The 15,954-nt window shown below is 37.5% G+C and overlaps 3 protein-coding genes across 4 annotated transcripts; 2 read left to right on the top strand and 1 right to left on the bottom strand.

Annotated features, from left to right (window-relative positions):
* The first annotated feature begins 185 nt into the window (after window positions 1–185).
* On the top strand, window positions 186–9,936 carry LOC116171918 (NACHT and WD repeat domain-containing protein 2). Its single transcript, XM_031488955.1, has 28 exons — window positions 186–312; window positions 362–450; window positions 699–815; window positions 866–1,069; window positions 1,112–1,256; window positions 1,305–1,530; window positions 1,580–1,778; window positions 1,826–2,071; window positions 2,118–2,312; window positions 2,358–2,497; window positions 2,542–2,752; window positions 2,797–3,041; window positions 3,089–3,235; window positions 6,194–6,299; window positions 6,348–6,740; window positions 6,789–7,001; window positions 7,051–7,252; window positions 7,299–7,422; window positions 7,467–7,660; window positions 7,711–7,876; window positions 7,925–8,143; window positions 8,185–8,331; window positions 8,375–8,580; window positions 8,625–8,824; window positions 8,872–9,041; window positions 9,086–9,244; window positions 9,290–9,479; window positions 9,534–9,936. The coding sequence occupies exons 1-28, from the start codon at window positions 210–212 to the stop codon at window positions 9,684–9,686; spliced, it is 5,109 nt and encodes a 1,702-aa protein (XP_031344815.1). The 5' UTR covers window positions 186–209; the 3' UTR covers window positions 9,687–9,936.
* Window positions 9,937–11,106: 1,170 nt separating this feature from the next.
* Window positions 11,107–12,359, bottom strand: LOC116171948. The gene is made up of 4 exons (XM_031489005.1): window positions 12,168–12,359; window positions 11,977–12,118; window positions 11,724–11,927; window positions 11,107–11,577 (listed from the first exon to the last, which is right to left on the bottom strand). The coding sequence occupies exons 1-4, from the start codon at window positions 12,271–12,273 to the stop codon at window positions 11,133–11,135; spliced, it is 897 nt and encodes a 298-aa protein (XP_031344865.1). The 5' UTR covers window positions 12,274–12,359; the 3' UTR covers window positions 11,107–11,132.
* A 1,912-nt stretch (window positions 12,360–14,271) lies between these two features.
* On the top strand, window positions 14,272–15,353 carry LOC116171949 (alpha-tocopherol transfer protein-like). Of its 2 annotated transcripts, none has more exons than XM_031489007.1 (4): window positions 14,272–14,578; window positions 14,634–14,817; window positions 14,868–15,044; window positions 15,108–15,353. In XM_031489007.1, exons 1-4 carry the CDS (start codon window positions 14,301–14,303, stop codon window positions 15,297–15,299), a joined length of 831 nt encoding a protein of 276 aa, XP_031344867.1. In that variant the 5' UTR covers window positions 14,272–14,300; the 3' UTR covers window positions 15,300–15,353. The 2 variants fall into 2 exon arrangements, with proteins under 2 accessions (XP_031344867.1, XP_031344868.1); XM_031489008.1 differs by having other exon boundaries at window positions 15,094–15,353.
* The last annotated feature ends 601 nt before the right edge of the window (window positions 15,354–15,954 follow it).

Here is a 15,954-nt window from a genome sequence, read left to right as displayed (position 1 = left end):
TTTTAACTTGTTTTTATAATGAAGCTCAATTTGCGAAAGAAGCTTAAACTCCTCATCATTTTACCACACAATTGATGTGCGTGGTATCTGGCAATTTGGAATTCCGACACTTCAGAGGGTAGGTGATACCTTCAGTGCCTGCATTATTGATTATAACTTTAAACAAATGCTTAGTTAAATTTGAACCGTTGCGAAGTAAACATCGAAAAATGGACGATCGTACCGTAGATCGTATATTCGCCGGTTCCTTGGAGCATTTGCCATCCGTAAGCTCAAAGATCGTCAGAATATTCACAAGTTCAACATTTACAGGTGAATCAGGGGAAGTATTTGGCAACTTTAACAAACGACATATTTTCAGATACAACAATGGAAAGAAATACTCTAATGGCAAAGTGCTACCCTAGAATTAAAGACTACTGCAGAGAGAAACACGGGCTAGAATTTCAGGTGATTTACTTTGCTTGCTCGCAATAAATGTTGATAACTTACACGTATAAAACGTGTTCTCTAATAAATTAGGGGATGAAAGGTATTCCCCACAAAAATAATTGGCCTTGGTCTTGTATAATGCACGAATATGGTACCGAGTGGTACAAAGAACGTGACCTAGTAAAAGTACATTTGGAAAATCAATGAACGCGGACTTACAATTTCATTTAATAAAACGGATCGGAAATTGGATTTTAATTTTGCAGGTAGTGGATATGAGATGGGGAGTGCGAGACGAAGCAACAGATGATCATATGACGACTGAATTATGTATGAAAGAAATAGAGAACTGTCAAAGATTGTCGATGGGCCCCAACTTTGTTGTAAGTGGGTAACTTTGCGTGATCTTCTACTACTCCACGTAAATATTTAGGTGTTCCTAGGGCAAAAGTATGGGTACCGTCCCATACCAACCTATATAATATCTTCGGAGCTTCAACTGATTAGGGATGAGGTAGCGAATACTGGAGCAGATCCTACTCTGATAGACACTTGGTACCGCAAGGATAGTAACGCGGTACCCCCAGTTTCAGTATTGCAACCCATCTCATCCATTTTGATTAATTTTAATAACAAGGTAGGTAGCGGTGATACGCGATTAAACCTAAAAGCTTTGTAGAGGATTCCAAAATTGCAAGCGGAAGACCAAGCGATCTGGTGGGACACCTTGGGTAAATTTCAAAAACTTTTTCGAAAAGCATCCAGTACGTTATACCAACAAGGAATAATGGACAAGGACGCGATGCACAGTTATTTTATGTCTGGTGTGTAATTACCAGTCAACTCTCTTTAAAACTACTTACTTGTTCTAGTAACGGAAAGGGAAGTGATCAACGGAATTTTAAATGTGAAAAACACCAAAAATCATTGTTTGGCATACGTGCGATACATTAACAACATAAACCTGCAAAACATAAAGAAAGCGTCATTATTCGTGGATATTCTCAATCGAAGTTTGGATCAAGAATCGTGTAAATTGCTGGCAAATTTGCGAGATGAACGCCTTCCTGACAAAATTGAAACGAGTAATTTGCAAAAGTGAGTGAACAACCCTCTGTCATGGCGATCGTTCATATTGATTCCGCAGATACACGGTGGAGTGGATCGGACGTGAAGGTCTCGATCCAGAAACCCACGAAGAATATCTCAAGCACTTCATAACTCACTTCTATAAAAACATTACAAAGCTCGTCGACAGGGCTATGAGGAAGGAAGATTCGAGCGCTACAGGACAGATAGTAACCGAAATCTTGCAACACTTACATGCGTGCAATAACTCAGTGAAGGTGAGTCTTAGACAAAATGATTGCACCAACTTCATCCCTTCGAGCAGGTATTTTATGGACGCGAAGATAGTCTGGAGAAAATTCAAAATTATATGTTGGGAGAATCAGATAAACCAATGGTTCTGTACGGCGAGGGAGGTTGTGGAAAAACATCATTATTAGCAAAATCTGCCAGTATGTCTACTGCGGCCGAATGGTTCAAAAATAAGAAACCGATCAGTGTGATACGTTTCTTAGGGACAACACCCGACTCCAGCGCGTTAACTCCAACGTTAATTTCAATATGCCAGCAGGTAAACCATTGGGAAGTGAACCGCGGAAAACTGTATGAGATTCTAGATTTCCTATAACTTTACTATGCCCTTTGAAACGATACCTGATGATCTGGTACCACTCACCGCGTACTTCAAGCAGCTACTAACAATGGCTAACAAGGACCAACCGTTCGTACTGTTTTTAGATTCGGTTGATCAACTGACGGGGACGCAAGATAAGGTGTCGTGGTTACCTACGCGACTTCCGCCGTATTGCAAGGTATAAATCCTGAGTCGTCTTCAATTATTCAGTAGCGCATTGTAGATAATCGTAGCCTGCGCATGTGAGGAAAGTAACCCGGACGTATCTCGCGAGTACCACACGTTACGAAAAATTATTGACGTGGAGGAAAATTTTATCGAAGTTACCGCGCTGGGAGAGGACCTGGCGACACAAGTCATAAAGTAAGATTCAGTCAACCACAAGTAAGTTTTGCAACAAGTTTTAGGATGTGGATGAGAAAAGCTTGCAGAGACTTGACGAACTATCAGTGGCGCCTGGTTGCGAATGCAATTTCCAAGTGTAGCCTACCGATATTTGTAAAGCTAGTGTTTGCGGAAATATGCAGATGGCGTAGCTACACCAAACCGCAGGAGACTCATTTGGCCTCAACTGTTATGGATTCGATTATGATGCTATTTGAGAGAATTGAAAAACAGGTAGCTTAAGCTTCGAAACGGATGCGAATTTAAAGAATTTTTAGCACGGGCGGATTTTGGTGTTTCACGCTTTGGCGTATATCACAGCTGCGAAAAGCGGCTTATCCGAATCGGAACTGGAAGATCTCATTTCACTGGACGATAAGGTTTTAGACGATGTGTATCAGTACCACATGCCGCCTGTTAGACGTATACCCCCTTTACTTTGGACTAGAATTAGAAATGATCTTCCTAATTACCTATCCGAACGAGAGGCGGATGGTGTGAGCGTTATGAATTGGTACCATAGGTACCAAGTGCTTCGTGTAAGAATATAATAAACCCAGCACATTTTAGACAATTCCGAGATGCGGCCCGTGAACGTTACTTCAAGAATATGAATATGGCCATGTATTTCCATTCAAATATTGCAGATTATTATTTAGGGATTTGGGGTGGAGGTAAACCCAAACCGTTTAAATATACAGAAATTCAAAGACACAGGTAATCATCACAGTTGTACCTTCATAAAAGAGCTTCATTCTAAAATTCTAAAGCATTTCCCAAGGAGGCAAACTCAAATTCATACAATCTAAAAAAAGGCTTGAATTCCAAAACTCTTAAAAAATATTTGGTTTGTCCCAGTCCTAGTGTTTACATTAATTATTAATTAATTAATTAATGCTAAAAAAAAGCTTAAATTACTATTACACATAGAAATCCACCCCCAATGTGTTTATAAATCGAATACGGCAAAACGCGGGTAGTTATCACTTTCTAGTTTATGCAGAAAAATACTGCTATACATATCCAATAAACAAATGCAGAAATAATTTCTTGCAACCCCTAGCGTCACATAGAAATCCACCCCAAATGTGTTTATAAATCGAATACGGCAAAACGCGGGTTGTTATCACTTTCTAGTTTGTGCAGAAAAATACTGCTATACATTTCCAATAAACAAATGCAGAAATAATTTCTTGCAACCCCTAGCGTCACATAGAAATCCACCCCAAATGTGTTTATAAATCGAATACGGCAAAACACGGGTAGATTATCACTTTCTAGATTGTGCAGTAAAATACTGCTATACATATCCAATAAACAAATGCAGAAATAATTTCTTGCAACCCCTAGCGTCACATAAAAATCCACCCCCGATGTGTTTATAAATCGAATACGGCAAAACGCGGGTAGTTATCATTTTCTAGTTTGTGCAAAAAAATACTGCTATACAGATCCAATAAACAAATGCAGAAATAATTTCTTGTAACCCCTTGCGTCACATAGAAATCCACCCCCAATGAGTTTATAAATCGAATACGGCAAAACGCGGGTAGTTATCACTTTCTAGTTTGTGCAGAAAAATACTGCTATACATATCCTTTCTTGCAACCCCTTGCGTCACATAGAAATCCACTTCCAATGTGTTTGTAAATCGAATACGGCAAAACGCGGGTAGTTATCACTTTCTAGATTGTGCAAAAAAATACTGCTATACATATCCAATAAACAAATGCAGAAATAATTTCTTGCAACCCCTAGCGTCACATAGAAATCCACCCCAAATGTGTTTATAAATCGAATACGGCAAAACGCGGGTTGTTATCACTTTCTAGTTTGCGCAGAAAAATACTGCCAACTATCCAATAAACAAATGCAGAAATAATTTCTTGCAATCCCTTGCGTCACATAGGAATCCACCCCAAATGTGTTTATAAATCGAATACGGCAAAACGCGGGTTGTTATCACTTTCTAGTTTGCGCAGAAAAATACTGCCAACTATCCAATAAACAAATGCAGAAATAATTTCTTGCAATCCCTTGCGTCACATAGGAATCCACCCCAAATGTGTTTATAAATCGAATACGGCAAAACGCGGGTTGTTATCACTTTCTAGTTTGCGCAGAAAAATACTGCCAACTATCCAATAAACAAATGCAGAAATAATTTCTTGCAATCCCTTGCGTCACATAGAAATCCACCCCCAAAGTGTTTATAAATCGAATACGGCAAAACGCGGGTAGTTATCACTTTCTAGTTTGTGTAGAAAAATACTGCTATACATATCCAATAAACAAATGCAGAAATAATTTCTTGCAACCCCTTGCGTCACATAAAAATCCACCCCCAAAGTGTTTATAAATCGAATACGAAATTATTTTTGCATCTGTTTATTGGATATACTAGGGGTTTTTTTTAAGATGGGCCAAGGGCCATACGACAATGTAAAGTTTAAAAGATCCATAACGGCTTGAAAAATTTTTTTGTTCTTTTTTTAACTTACGCTGGCCAAAATGGCTAAAAACACTCCTCCCTTGGTACACTATGAAGAAAATTGTAATTCTACATAAATAAAGCTAATAGATCCCTGTAACAATGACACAACCCCAATGAGCAATGCATAATTTAGCTGCATTAAAATAAACTAAGTACCAGATAATCAAATAGACATCATAAAACTTACCTAACGTTCGCAAAATATAGATGCTAAGTACAAAATTCGTAAAAGCCGGTTTTACTTGTACTGACAAAGAGAAATGAGTATCGGTTGCCTCTCAGCGGGAAATGTGAACGTGTCCAAAGTCTCCCTGAGTTCAGAGTCTCCCCGCTCGCCCCTATTGAATTTTAAAAGAACGACTTCTGGAGGACAAACTTGTGTTCTTAGTTTCATAATTTAAAATATGCATAAAGTCTTTCAGTAAATTTTAAAGGATGATTATAGTAATAGTAATAGTAATAATATTTATTTACAGGGAAACCCCAAAAAGAACAACAATAATAAATTACTTATAACAATCACAATCACAAGTTTAAAGTGTACATTACACATAAAAAAAACATATTATACAATATTAATTAAATTAAATTAAATTAATATAATAACTCACAATAATAAGATACATTACCGTTTATACCTATAACATACTCTTAATAAACAAACATGCTATGGTTAACGTTTCTGATAAAAATCCATATCAGCATATGTGAGATGTAATTTTTGTTTTGTTTGAGTAAATTTAGAGAAACATTGAATAGATCAATATATGGATAACTATTAGCTAAACACATAAATCTCTCAATGGGTAGGTTTTTGAGATAGTTAGTTTTGGAGGATTTAATAGAGAAAATGTGAGTGTATCTAAGATGTTTCTCGGGTACATTAAAGTTTATTGATTGAAGCAGCAGGGAATTATCACAATGACCATTAATCAGTTTAAAGAGAAAAATCAAATCGAAACATCTTCTTCGAGCCAATAAAGTGTTGCTGTTCAATTTTTGCAGAGCAACGATAATTATCTCCATTTGAACATTTCACTACTCACTTTCCCAAAGTATCTCTAACAAAAGCGAGTGTTAAAGGTTTCCAATGTTTTCCTCTTCTAAATTGCGTCTATGCATTGGAAAAATTAAATCCATGTACCTCCACAAAAGAGGACACTGTACTCTATCGTTTTCAGATTTAATTTGACCGACAAGGAGGGAATTGCGGATAGGAAAGTGCCCCTCCAACCTTTGGTTTTTTTGACGAAAGAAGGATTTGTTGCGAGGTACAACTTACGGAAGGTATGACACATTGTAAAGCTTTCAGATAGCCATCGACGTTATTTCTAGTTTGGCGAACTACCATACCACATGGTTAGATCGCGCAGATTCAAGGACCTATACGAGAACGTGCTCTTTAGTTACTCCTGGTTATATTGCAAGCTATCCAGTTGTCCCTTGCAATCCATTCTATCCGATTTTGAAGACTGCAGCTCCAGCATTGACAAAAAGGAGGCAAAGAGAGAACTGATGTTGGTTGCGGATGCTTTGCGATTGGGTGGGGCGGTTTTGGTGCAATACCCCCACATGTTGGCACCGCAATTAATTAGTCGTTTATTACCAGAAATCGGCACCAATCCCAATGTTAAAATGTTACTGAATGCCTGTGACGATTTAGGCCCGGCTCATTGTGCACTTGTCCCACTGTATCATTGTTTGCACACTCCTGGTGGACCTTTAAAGGTGGGTGGGAATTATTCAACATGCAGGTTTAGCTTACGGTATTTGCAGTACTCACTTGAGGGCCATCAGTTTGCTATTTTCGCTATGTGTATTACTTCAGATAGCCGTTATGTGGTTTCGATCTCAAACCGTTTCATAACTTGGGATCTCTCCACCAGTGATATGACCCGAGATGTTAATCCAAACATCGAGGGAATAATGCAGCAACTTGTTTTGAGCTCGGATAACAAATGGGCTGGTGCTTACACTAATAATAGCCAGGTATTTATTATTCAGCGCTTCTGTTGTCAATTGACGCAAAATAATTTAGGTTGTCTTGCTGAACACGCTCACCAGCGAGTTTACGGTTATGGACAATCCTTTACCAGATCAAGACCCTGTCGTAGGGGTTGATTTACTGACTCACAATCTGTTTGTGTATGGTGCCAAATCTTGGGTCCAGTTTGATGTACGTGGTAATCAAGAGAATGTGTTTCATACACCAGTAGAGGACGAAAATTGGCACATATTGGGTAACTTGCTCATTTTGAATTTCATTAATTTATTTTCCGGTTTCAGTTGTTGACTATGATACCCGCAGCGAATACATCATCATATTTTGGAGAAACGATCTGGAGAACGACCAAATGATGCTACGATCCTACAATAACAATGTGGACTTTAAGCCCTTGGAGTACCACAGGTACGTCAAGCTGAGAGGCACATTATTTTCAGTCTTCGTTTTAGTGCCATTGCATTTTCAAATGATAAAGAGGTACTATACACTTGCACGACTGAAAATGTATACGCCGTAAGTAAATATGGAAGAAACTACACCGAAAAAGAATGGGAACTGATTGAAGACCTCCCACGATCGGAAAGTGACGATACGGAGGTTATGCTTCAATTGAAACTGGACAAAGCGGACCAAGTACTCTTTGGTACAGTCCCAAATTGCGCTAAAACTTCCCAATCCTCATAATAATTTCAGGAACCACCAGTAATGGATACGTCATTTGGGATTTTGGTGATAATGGGCAAGGCATTGCTGTAGAACTTCGTCTTCCGTACGGAGTTCGAAATATTTCCACCAAAATGCTGGAGTCAAATTCGATAATGTTAAGTGCGCAAAAAAATTACGCAGTAGCTGGAGTGAGGTAACAATGCATCACATTGGCGTTGAGTGTCGGGAATGCAAATTTCAGGAAAAATTTGTACATTTGGTGCATGAAAACGTACAAACTACTAAAAATATTGGACGCTCATTTTGGACGTATAATCCAACTCGAAGCTTTGGCTATAGGTTCGTGGAATTGTATTGTAACATCCTCAATTGATCGCACAGTGAAAGTGTGGAATATTAACAACATATTTGAGCAAGTCCATGTTATCGATAGGCATGAGTTACAAGTGGATGCGATTAGGTAATTAATCCTCACCTCAGCGACATTAATTTTCCCCATAGTTTATCACAAAATTTAGGAATTGCCGTTACTGTAACACGAAATTGTGTTGGCGTATGGGATTTACGCACGGGAAAGATAATCGCCAAACTTGCGGATAGTCCCCTTGGTGCTATAGTGACCAACGCTTTGATAACACCAGATGGGCGGTAGGTTATTACAAATGTTACCGGCTGCATTACTCAATTTTAGGTACATCATCTCTGCGGAATCGGGTAATCTCCTCATCTGGCTACGCTTAACCCAGCAGGTCATCTTCAAAGAAGAGCATAAGGGAATCAGACAGTTGACTTTGATGAATGAAGGCACCACGGTGTTAGCGGTGTCAAGACCTGGTAATCCTGCGGGCACAGATGTTGTAAATACCGTCGCCAAGGGAATACTACGCACGATTCCAGGTGAGGCAAATATAGCAATTGATTTTTACAGAAATTGATTGCAGAAGGAGAAACCGTGTACACTTTTGAGTATCCCGTCAGGAGTATCACAGGAGTTCCATTCAAACCAGCTGTAATCACTTGCGACGGGCAGAACCTTATACTTTGTGCGGCTGATAAAACAAATAGGGACTGTGTGATGGTGCACAACGCAAAAACGGGCGCAATCGTACATAAGATTTCTTTGCGCCAGTGTGGAATTAAGGTAAACACTTCAGGGATGGCTAAGTTACTGCCAAGGTGAAGTTACAGGATATACAGTCACTTGTAGCTATGCCCCACAAGCCACACCTGATTGCTGTGATATCTACGGATAAAGGTGCAATTATCGATATCAGAAGTAAAAAACATCTTCGCTCAATTCCAAAATGGGGAGGAAGCTGTACTAAAGACGGAAAGTTCGGATTATACGCTCCGACCCGGTGAGTAATAGAGCATGGGCTAACTTCTACTAGCTCCATTGCAGAGGCGGACTGGAATTGCTAGAGTTAAAAAAAGGTCAAACAGTTAAAACCTTTATACCAAAGGTTGCGGAAGGAGTATTTACAGTTATTTGCATGTTTAACAAAACTGACGAGTATGTATTGTACTACCACAGTGGCAAAAAAACCATGAGAGTCTTTCGGTAATTCTCCACACTTACTGTCTCAAATGCATACGTTGGTTTTAGAACTGTTGACGCTCAAATGATTGCGAATTATCGCGTGCAGGCTGAGCTGACCGCAGTTGAAAGTACAGAAGATGGAAAGGCGATTGTTTTAGGAACGGTAGATGGGTGTGTTTCCGTTTTGGCGATAGTAGATCATGACAACGCAGAAATGAAGGACTACCTAGCTTCTATGCCATCCCGAGATGAAGAAGTATGTTTTTGTTTTGACCAGGACACTCTCCTAGACACGCATCTTCATTTTTAGTGGAAGAAAAAATTGGAACAACAACGGGCGCGTCTGAGATTTAAGGCCGTTGGCTCAGTTGCGAAATTGTCGACCTTATTTTTTAATAAGAAAAATCTTGATATTGGTTCATCGGAAAATGAAAATAAAGACAACACCACCAACGAGGGGTAGTTTAAACTTCATTTGTAAATTGTAGTGACTAGATCTAAAATAAGTGCTATTATGCTCATAAATCAAGTCAGAAACAATTTGTTATAACTTCATAGCGTAAATGAAAGATTAATTGTTCTAACGGATGCTGCACAAAGTTGTTTCGTCCAAAGAGTTAACCTGTCCTCAGGTAATTGACTGACTGAATCCAGGATTTGGAATGATATAAATATAATTTCTGAGTCTTCAGACGCAGCATTCGTCTAAACTATAGCCCTGCTTCTCTAATAAACTAGTTCAAAAGTTACAGCCCTTTGAATTTTCTTTCGAAATTGGTTTCTAGTCTATAACTTTTGATTGAGAAGTCTGATCGAAAAAGTACGAATTGTTTTGGATTCTACGCATCAAAATTAATAAGAAAACGTGTTTTCCCGAGAAATGTTGGTGCAGTCGATTTTTGGGAAAAAGGAAGGTTATACACTGCTTTTTTTTTGCCCCGAAAAAAAAATTGTCTCAGATCGACCCAGAAATTTTTCTTATAGAATGTGGCCTGTAGAATCCATAATTTAAAACAGTTCCAAGATTGGGCTACTATTTCAAAAGTTACAGCCCTTTGAATTTTCTTTCGAAATTGGTTTCTAGTCTATAACCTTTGATTGAGAAGTCTGATCGAAAAAGTACGAATTGTTTTGGATTCTACGCACCAAAATTAATAAGAAAAAGTGTTTTCCCGAGAAATTTTGGTACAGTCAATTTTTGGAAAAAAGGAAGGTTATACAATGCCTGTTTTTGAGGCCCTCAAAAAAAATTGTCTCAAATCGACCCGGAAAAAAATTTTTCTTATAGAACTGGGCCTGTAGAATCCATAATTTCAAACAGTTCCAAGATTGGGCTACTAGTTCAAAAGTTACAGCCCTTTGAATTTTCTTTCGAAATTGGTTTCTAGTCTATAACTTTGATTGAGAAGTCTGATCGAAAAAGTACGAATTGTTTTGGATTCTACGCACCAAAATTAATAAGAAAAAGTGTTTTCCCGAGAAATTTTGGTACAGTCGATTTTTGGAAAAAAGGCAGTGTATAACTGCCTTTTTTTTGCCCCGAAAAAAAAATGGTCTCAGGTCGATCCGGAAAAAAATTTTTCTTATAGAATGTGGCCTGTAGAATCCATAATTTCAAACAGTTCCAGGATTTACTAGTTCAAAAGTTACAGCCCTTTGAATTTTCTTTCGAAATTGGTTTCCAGTCTATAACTTTTGATTGAGAAGAAAAAGTGTTTTCCCGAGAAATTTTGGTGCAGTCCATTTTTAGCAAAAAAGGAAGGTCAGTGCCTTTTTTTGAGGCCCGCAAAAAAAATTGTCACAGATCGACCCGGAAAAAAAATTTGCTTATAGAACGTAAATTTTTTATTATTTAAATTTAAAAGTTTATTTCCAACAAAAACAACAACAAATGATGTTATACCTACTATCAGTAAGTCTCTACTTGCAGTGACTTAAAGTAGTTGCCTAATTCAGCACCATAAGTTGCATTTACAAAGTTGAGTGCTTGCACGGATGCTTTTTTACAATCCAATATTCCGCGAGTTGTGCTGCCACCATTACCGCCACCAGTAATCATGTCTATGATGTCTTGAATGGTCTTTCCTTCCAAGAAAGTATTAATAATTCCGATGAAGCCCTTGGCGCCTTCGTTGATCAGTGTATTTAAAGCTCCCTCGTATTCAGTGGCAAGTGAATTCAGTGCGTCCTTCAGTTGGAGTGTAATTATGCTGCTTAAATGTTCATCGTTAAATAAGCCAGTAACTTCCCAATCTGTGGATGGCAATCCTAGTGTTATTTTCGCCTTTGTTATTTTGAGAGGAATTGGGGTTGCTTCAACCTCTACGTTAATTTTTAATTGATCCAGCTCAAATCTGAAACGTTTACTTATGAATGCTTCAATTAATAAGAAGATAAGGGTACTAATTTTTAACTGAAGAGGTAAAATTAATAATAAAAGAATAGTCCAACTTGATTCAAGTATGTTATCTCTTGGAAGGATTGATTAAATTATATCTACCTAAATTTTCCCTTTCCAAATAAGTTCAGCAATTGCAAGATTTTCAAGGTGCCATCGTAGTTTGTTCCAAACTTGATCGCTTTAAAAAATAGCCCAAGTTTGAAGGTTCCTTTTGGTGGAAATATTCCAATTTCGACGGTAGCCGGATTAACCTCAAAGTCCGAAAGCCCCTCGAAGGAGATGTCCCTCAAATGCAACTTCGAACTGTAACAATGATATATCAATAATTTGTTGCTTTAACCGCATTTCCAACCGTATGCTTTCGTGTTCTAAATTAACAGGAAGCCAGGGAAAATGAAATGGATCGAAGGACAGTCCGAAAATTCCATCTTTTATCATCTGCTTTATGCAATCGAACACGCCATTAATCTCATTTTCGAACATACGCGGATTTGCTAAGGTAATAAAAGTTTTATAAATATAAGGACCTTATGTACCACTTACCTTTTATCAAGTTAGTTAGAGCTTCAACAGAGGCGTCATCCTGTGCTCTTACCTGACCCACTGAACACAAAGCAAACACCACAAGTATTTTCTTCCACAGTTGCATTGAAGCACGATTTTTCTTTCTACTAGCGCCGAACAAAAAAGAATGTAATGCCAATCAAGTGGGCAGATTTTTGTATTTAATCGGCGCGTAATCTGGTTATTATCGAAGACGATAACCGTTTTTAAAATACGCATCCACTTAATGGTATGATACATAAAGGTAGGTAACAAGATAAATAAAATTGTTAGACAAATCAGTGAAAAAACACTTGAGATCTATGGTACAATCACAAGGTAAAAGCTGAATTCGACATAAATTGAAAATAAGTTTTATTTTCTTTCAGTATTTCGCTTCCCTCTCGCTTTTCTTCGTCTTTCCTTGATGTGATGTGGTGACAGAATATGTATCATATAGAAATTAAAGATAGATCTACAAGAACAACGTGCTTTCGAATGGGTCAAAATATATTTGATATTAGGTAGGAGGGTGAGAAGAAAAGTAGACTATTATACGGGACTGTTTGAGAGACTTCGAGAAAATAGACAATATTTTACAAAACTGCACCTAGACTTAGACCAACCCGGTCTCGAAATCTTGTAGATATAATAAATTGTTGCTAAGACTTTATGATAATCTTAGCTGGGGATCCCGATGCAGCACAAGGCTGTTCTACTAACCCAACATTTACAAATATACATGCCCGAACCCGGATTCGAACCAGGGACCCTTAGCACCACAGTCCAGCTTTAACTGAACTACACCACACGAGTATAATAATACAATATAGATATACGTGGGCTACAATCAGGTTAACAGTTAAATAAATTAATAAAAACCAGAGCAGATGGGTAGAATACTTTCAAAAAGTATTTGAATACTAAATAGTAAATACTTTACACAAATCGAAGGTATTTGAATACTAAATACTTTTACGTCCAGCACAAGCGAATACTAGATACAGATACATTGAAAAGTATTCAAATACTTAAAAAAATAAGTATTGAAATACTTTAGAATACTTTCAAAAGTATTCTAATACTATCAAAGGTATTCGAATACTATAAAAAGTATTTGAATACTTTGAAAAGTATTCGAATACAGTAAAAAGTATTCAAATACTTGTCACTCAAATACATTAAAAATTTAAAATAGTATACTAGATAAAAGGCTTAATACTACTTAAAAAATCAAGTTACCTATACTTTGTATGGGGTTAGCTTTTTTTATATTTCTATTGTTATATACAAATTTAAGGAAAGTAAAAGCGTATTGTTATTATTATATTTTTTTGGTAAAAAAGGAAGGTACTGCCTTTTTTTGAACCCCGCAAAAAAATTGTCTCAGATCGACCCGGAAAAACATTTTCTTATAGAATGTGGCCTGTAGAATCCATAATTTCAAACAGTTCCAAGATTGGGCTACTAGTTCCAAAGTTACAGCCCTTTGAAGTTTTCTTTCGAAATTGGTTTCTAGTCTATAACTTTTGATTGAGAAGTCTGATCGAAAAAGTACGAATTGTTTTGGATTCTACGCACCAAAATTAATAAGAAAAAGTGTTTTCCTGAGACATTTTAGTGCAGTCGATTTTTGGTAAAAAAGGAAGGTTATAACCTTCCTTTTTTTAAAGCCCGCAAAAAAATGGTCTCAGATCATTCTCTCGTCTTTCGTGAACACATACATCAATTCCAACCTTCAAATTGAGCATTATTTCTTGAAATAATTCACATACGAGCCGGCACTTTTAGGCAATAAACTCTTGTTCCCCTGTTGAATTTTTTAGGGGGTCTAGGGGATTTGTATAAAAAAACTTTTTTGAATGGAATCTGATACGATCGTAATTATTGCTCGAGCAATTTCTGAAGGTTTATTAAAAGGTGTTGGTGTCCACTTCATTTCACATTAGAAGCAACTTCTTCGACGCTATCCTATTTCTTTCTTTGCTTATAGTAATGACAAACGCACAATTCTCAAAATTTGCGCGTACAAGCTAGAAATTGACCTAAAACAGTGTTATCTAATCGCAAAGGTTAAAGGATATTTCTTTATACCATACGACAGTGAGTTTAAGATTAGTGTAGACGCAAAAGATGACACGACACGATTTTGAATTTTCCATAAATGACGCCATTTCACAAAATCGCACTACCATTAAAGACATCGAGGATGTCGAGAGTTGGTTAACCACTCAAACTTATCCCAAGCTAACCAAAGAGCAAATTGTCGCGTTTTTACTCTCGTGCCGTAATGATAAAAGTTGGGCAAAGAACACCATTGCGGCCAATTTTGCGCTTAAATCCAACCGACCGGATCTATTTACCGATCGCACCCTTAGAAATGTATCGATACAGAAGATTCTCAACGTAGTGTAAGTACGTTAAGTTGCTTGTAATATACATGTTACTGTATTTCTAATTAAAAAGGCATATTGGCGTGATGCCTGTAAGGCTAAACGGATCCGTAATTGTTGTTAGTCAGATGGTGGACACAGATTATCACAATTTTGATTTAATAGCTTATACAAAATTCATTCTAATGGGTATGGAGACCGCAACATTAAAAGCTGACCCACCTGATGGACTTATAGCAATACTAGACAGTAAAGGTGTAAGTGCGCCGTTTTTTGCCATTGCGGTGTATATATGTTCTAATTTCAGTATGGACTAATGCACTTAACTTGTGTTAAACTGGACTTGGTGAAATGGCTTTTGCAATATATCCAAGAAGGAATGCCGATAAAGGTAACGGCCGTCCATATTATTAACACTAATACTGCGTCAGAAATGGCACTGAACTTGGCGAAGCCTTTCATTAAGAATGAAATTAAAAAAACTGTAAGTGCAGACCAAAATTGTGTTATTAACATGCACATATTTGTATCAGATATGTTTTTACAGCTCCACGTCCACTCTACATCGCATATGGAATTGTTCTATCAAAACCATATACCGAAACGCTATCTTCCCAGCGATATAGGGGGTGAACTTGAACCGCTCAAAACCTATAGAGAGATTTCATTACGAAATATGGACAAGATGGAGGAGTACTTTAAATTTGAAGAACAACAAAGAGCCGCAGCTGCGAAATAGCTCAAAAACGATTGTTTGTATTACCAACGTAATAGAATCAAATCTTTCAACAAATTTTTGAATTTCTTATAAGCAGTTTTAGACATCAGTATCCCCCACATTTTTACTATATAAATATGCCTTACCAACAGAACGAAATGGCACATAACTGGCAACAGCAGACGTACTCTTTGTATAGGTAATGATCTCAGTCGTATTTGCTAAGGCTTCAGAAAGAAAAGCAATATATTAAGTACCCAAGCACTTTGGCAAGCATAGTAAAATATGGCATAGCGCTTAGTGTTATGTCCTCCCCCCTAATAGTCTAGGCGATAGAGACTGTAAAATTGGCAAACTGGACATTTTGAGGTGGAAAAGAAAAAAATGGTGAAATTTGTTCAGTTAGGTGTCAGAAACAACATATTAAAAATCCCACCCCCCAGACCCTGTGCTAAAGGCTCCAGCCACCCCACCACCCCCCAAAAACCGTGTTTTCGCCCTTTTTGGCTGATATCTCGCGATCTCTGAGGTCTATATGAAATATTTTTAGCTGAAAATATTTCTCGTGAAATTTCATACAAGGTAGATACTCAGAAGTTAGCCTAGGTGTACCTCTTAGCCTAGGAAATTCATAAAAGAGGCGAAAATCGTGGCTTTTGCGGTTTTTTGCAAATAT

This window comes from Photinus pyralis, unplaced genomic scaffold (assembly GCF_008802855.1).
Source record: "Photinus pyralis isolate 1611_PpyrPB1 unplaced genomic scaffold, Ppyr1.3 Ppyr1.4_LG5, whole genome shotgun sequence".
Taxonomy (NCBI): Eukaryota; Metazoa; Arthropoda; class Insecta; order Coleoptera; family Lampyridae; genus Photinus; species Photinus pyralis.
This window is presented reverse-complemented; position numbering and strand designations above follow the sequence as displayed.

Bases quoted from the DNA above. Each gene is read 5' to 3' on its own strand.
- LOC116171918 (XM_031488955.1), top strand. From the start codon at position 210: ATGGACGATCGTACCGTAGATCGTATATTCGCCGGTTCCTTGGAGCAT. The intron at 6,741-6,788 runs GTGGGTGGGAAT...CGGTATTTGCAG, and splicing joins CTCCTGGTGGACCTTTAAAG to TACTCACTTGAGGGCCATCA. The intron at 7,661-7,710 runs GTACAGTCCCAA...TAATAATTTCAG, and splicing joins AGCGGACCAAGTACTCTTTG to GAACCACCAGTAATGGATAC.
- LOC116171948 (XM_031489005.1), bottom strand. From the start codon at position 12,273: ATGCAACTGTGGAAGAAAATACTTGTGGTGTTTGCTTTGTGTTCAGTG. The intron at 11,928-11,976 runs GTTGGAAATGCG...TCATTGTTACAG, and splicing joins TTAGAACACGAAAGCATACG to TTCGAAGTTGCATTTGAGGG. The intron at 11,578-11,723 runs GTAGATATAATT...TAAACGTTTCAG, and splicing joins TTTGGAAAGGGAAAATTTAG to ATTTGAGCTGGATCAATTAA.
- LOC116171949 (XM_031489007.1), top strand. From the start codon at position 14,301: ATGACACGACACGATTTTGAATTTTCCATAAATGACGCCATTTCACAA. The intron at 14,579-14,633 runs GTAAGTACGTTA...CTAATTAAAAAG, and splicing joins CAGAAGATTCTCAACGTAGT to GCATATTGGCGTGATGCCTG. The intron at 15,045-15,107 runs GTAAGTGCAGAC...ATGTTTTTACAG, and splicing joins AGAATGAAATTAAAAAAACT to CTCCACGTCCACTCTACATC.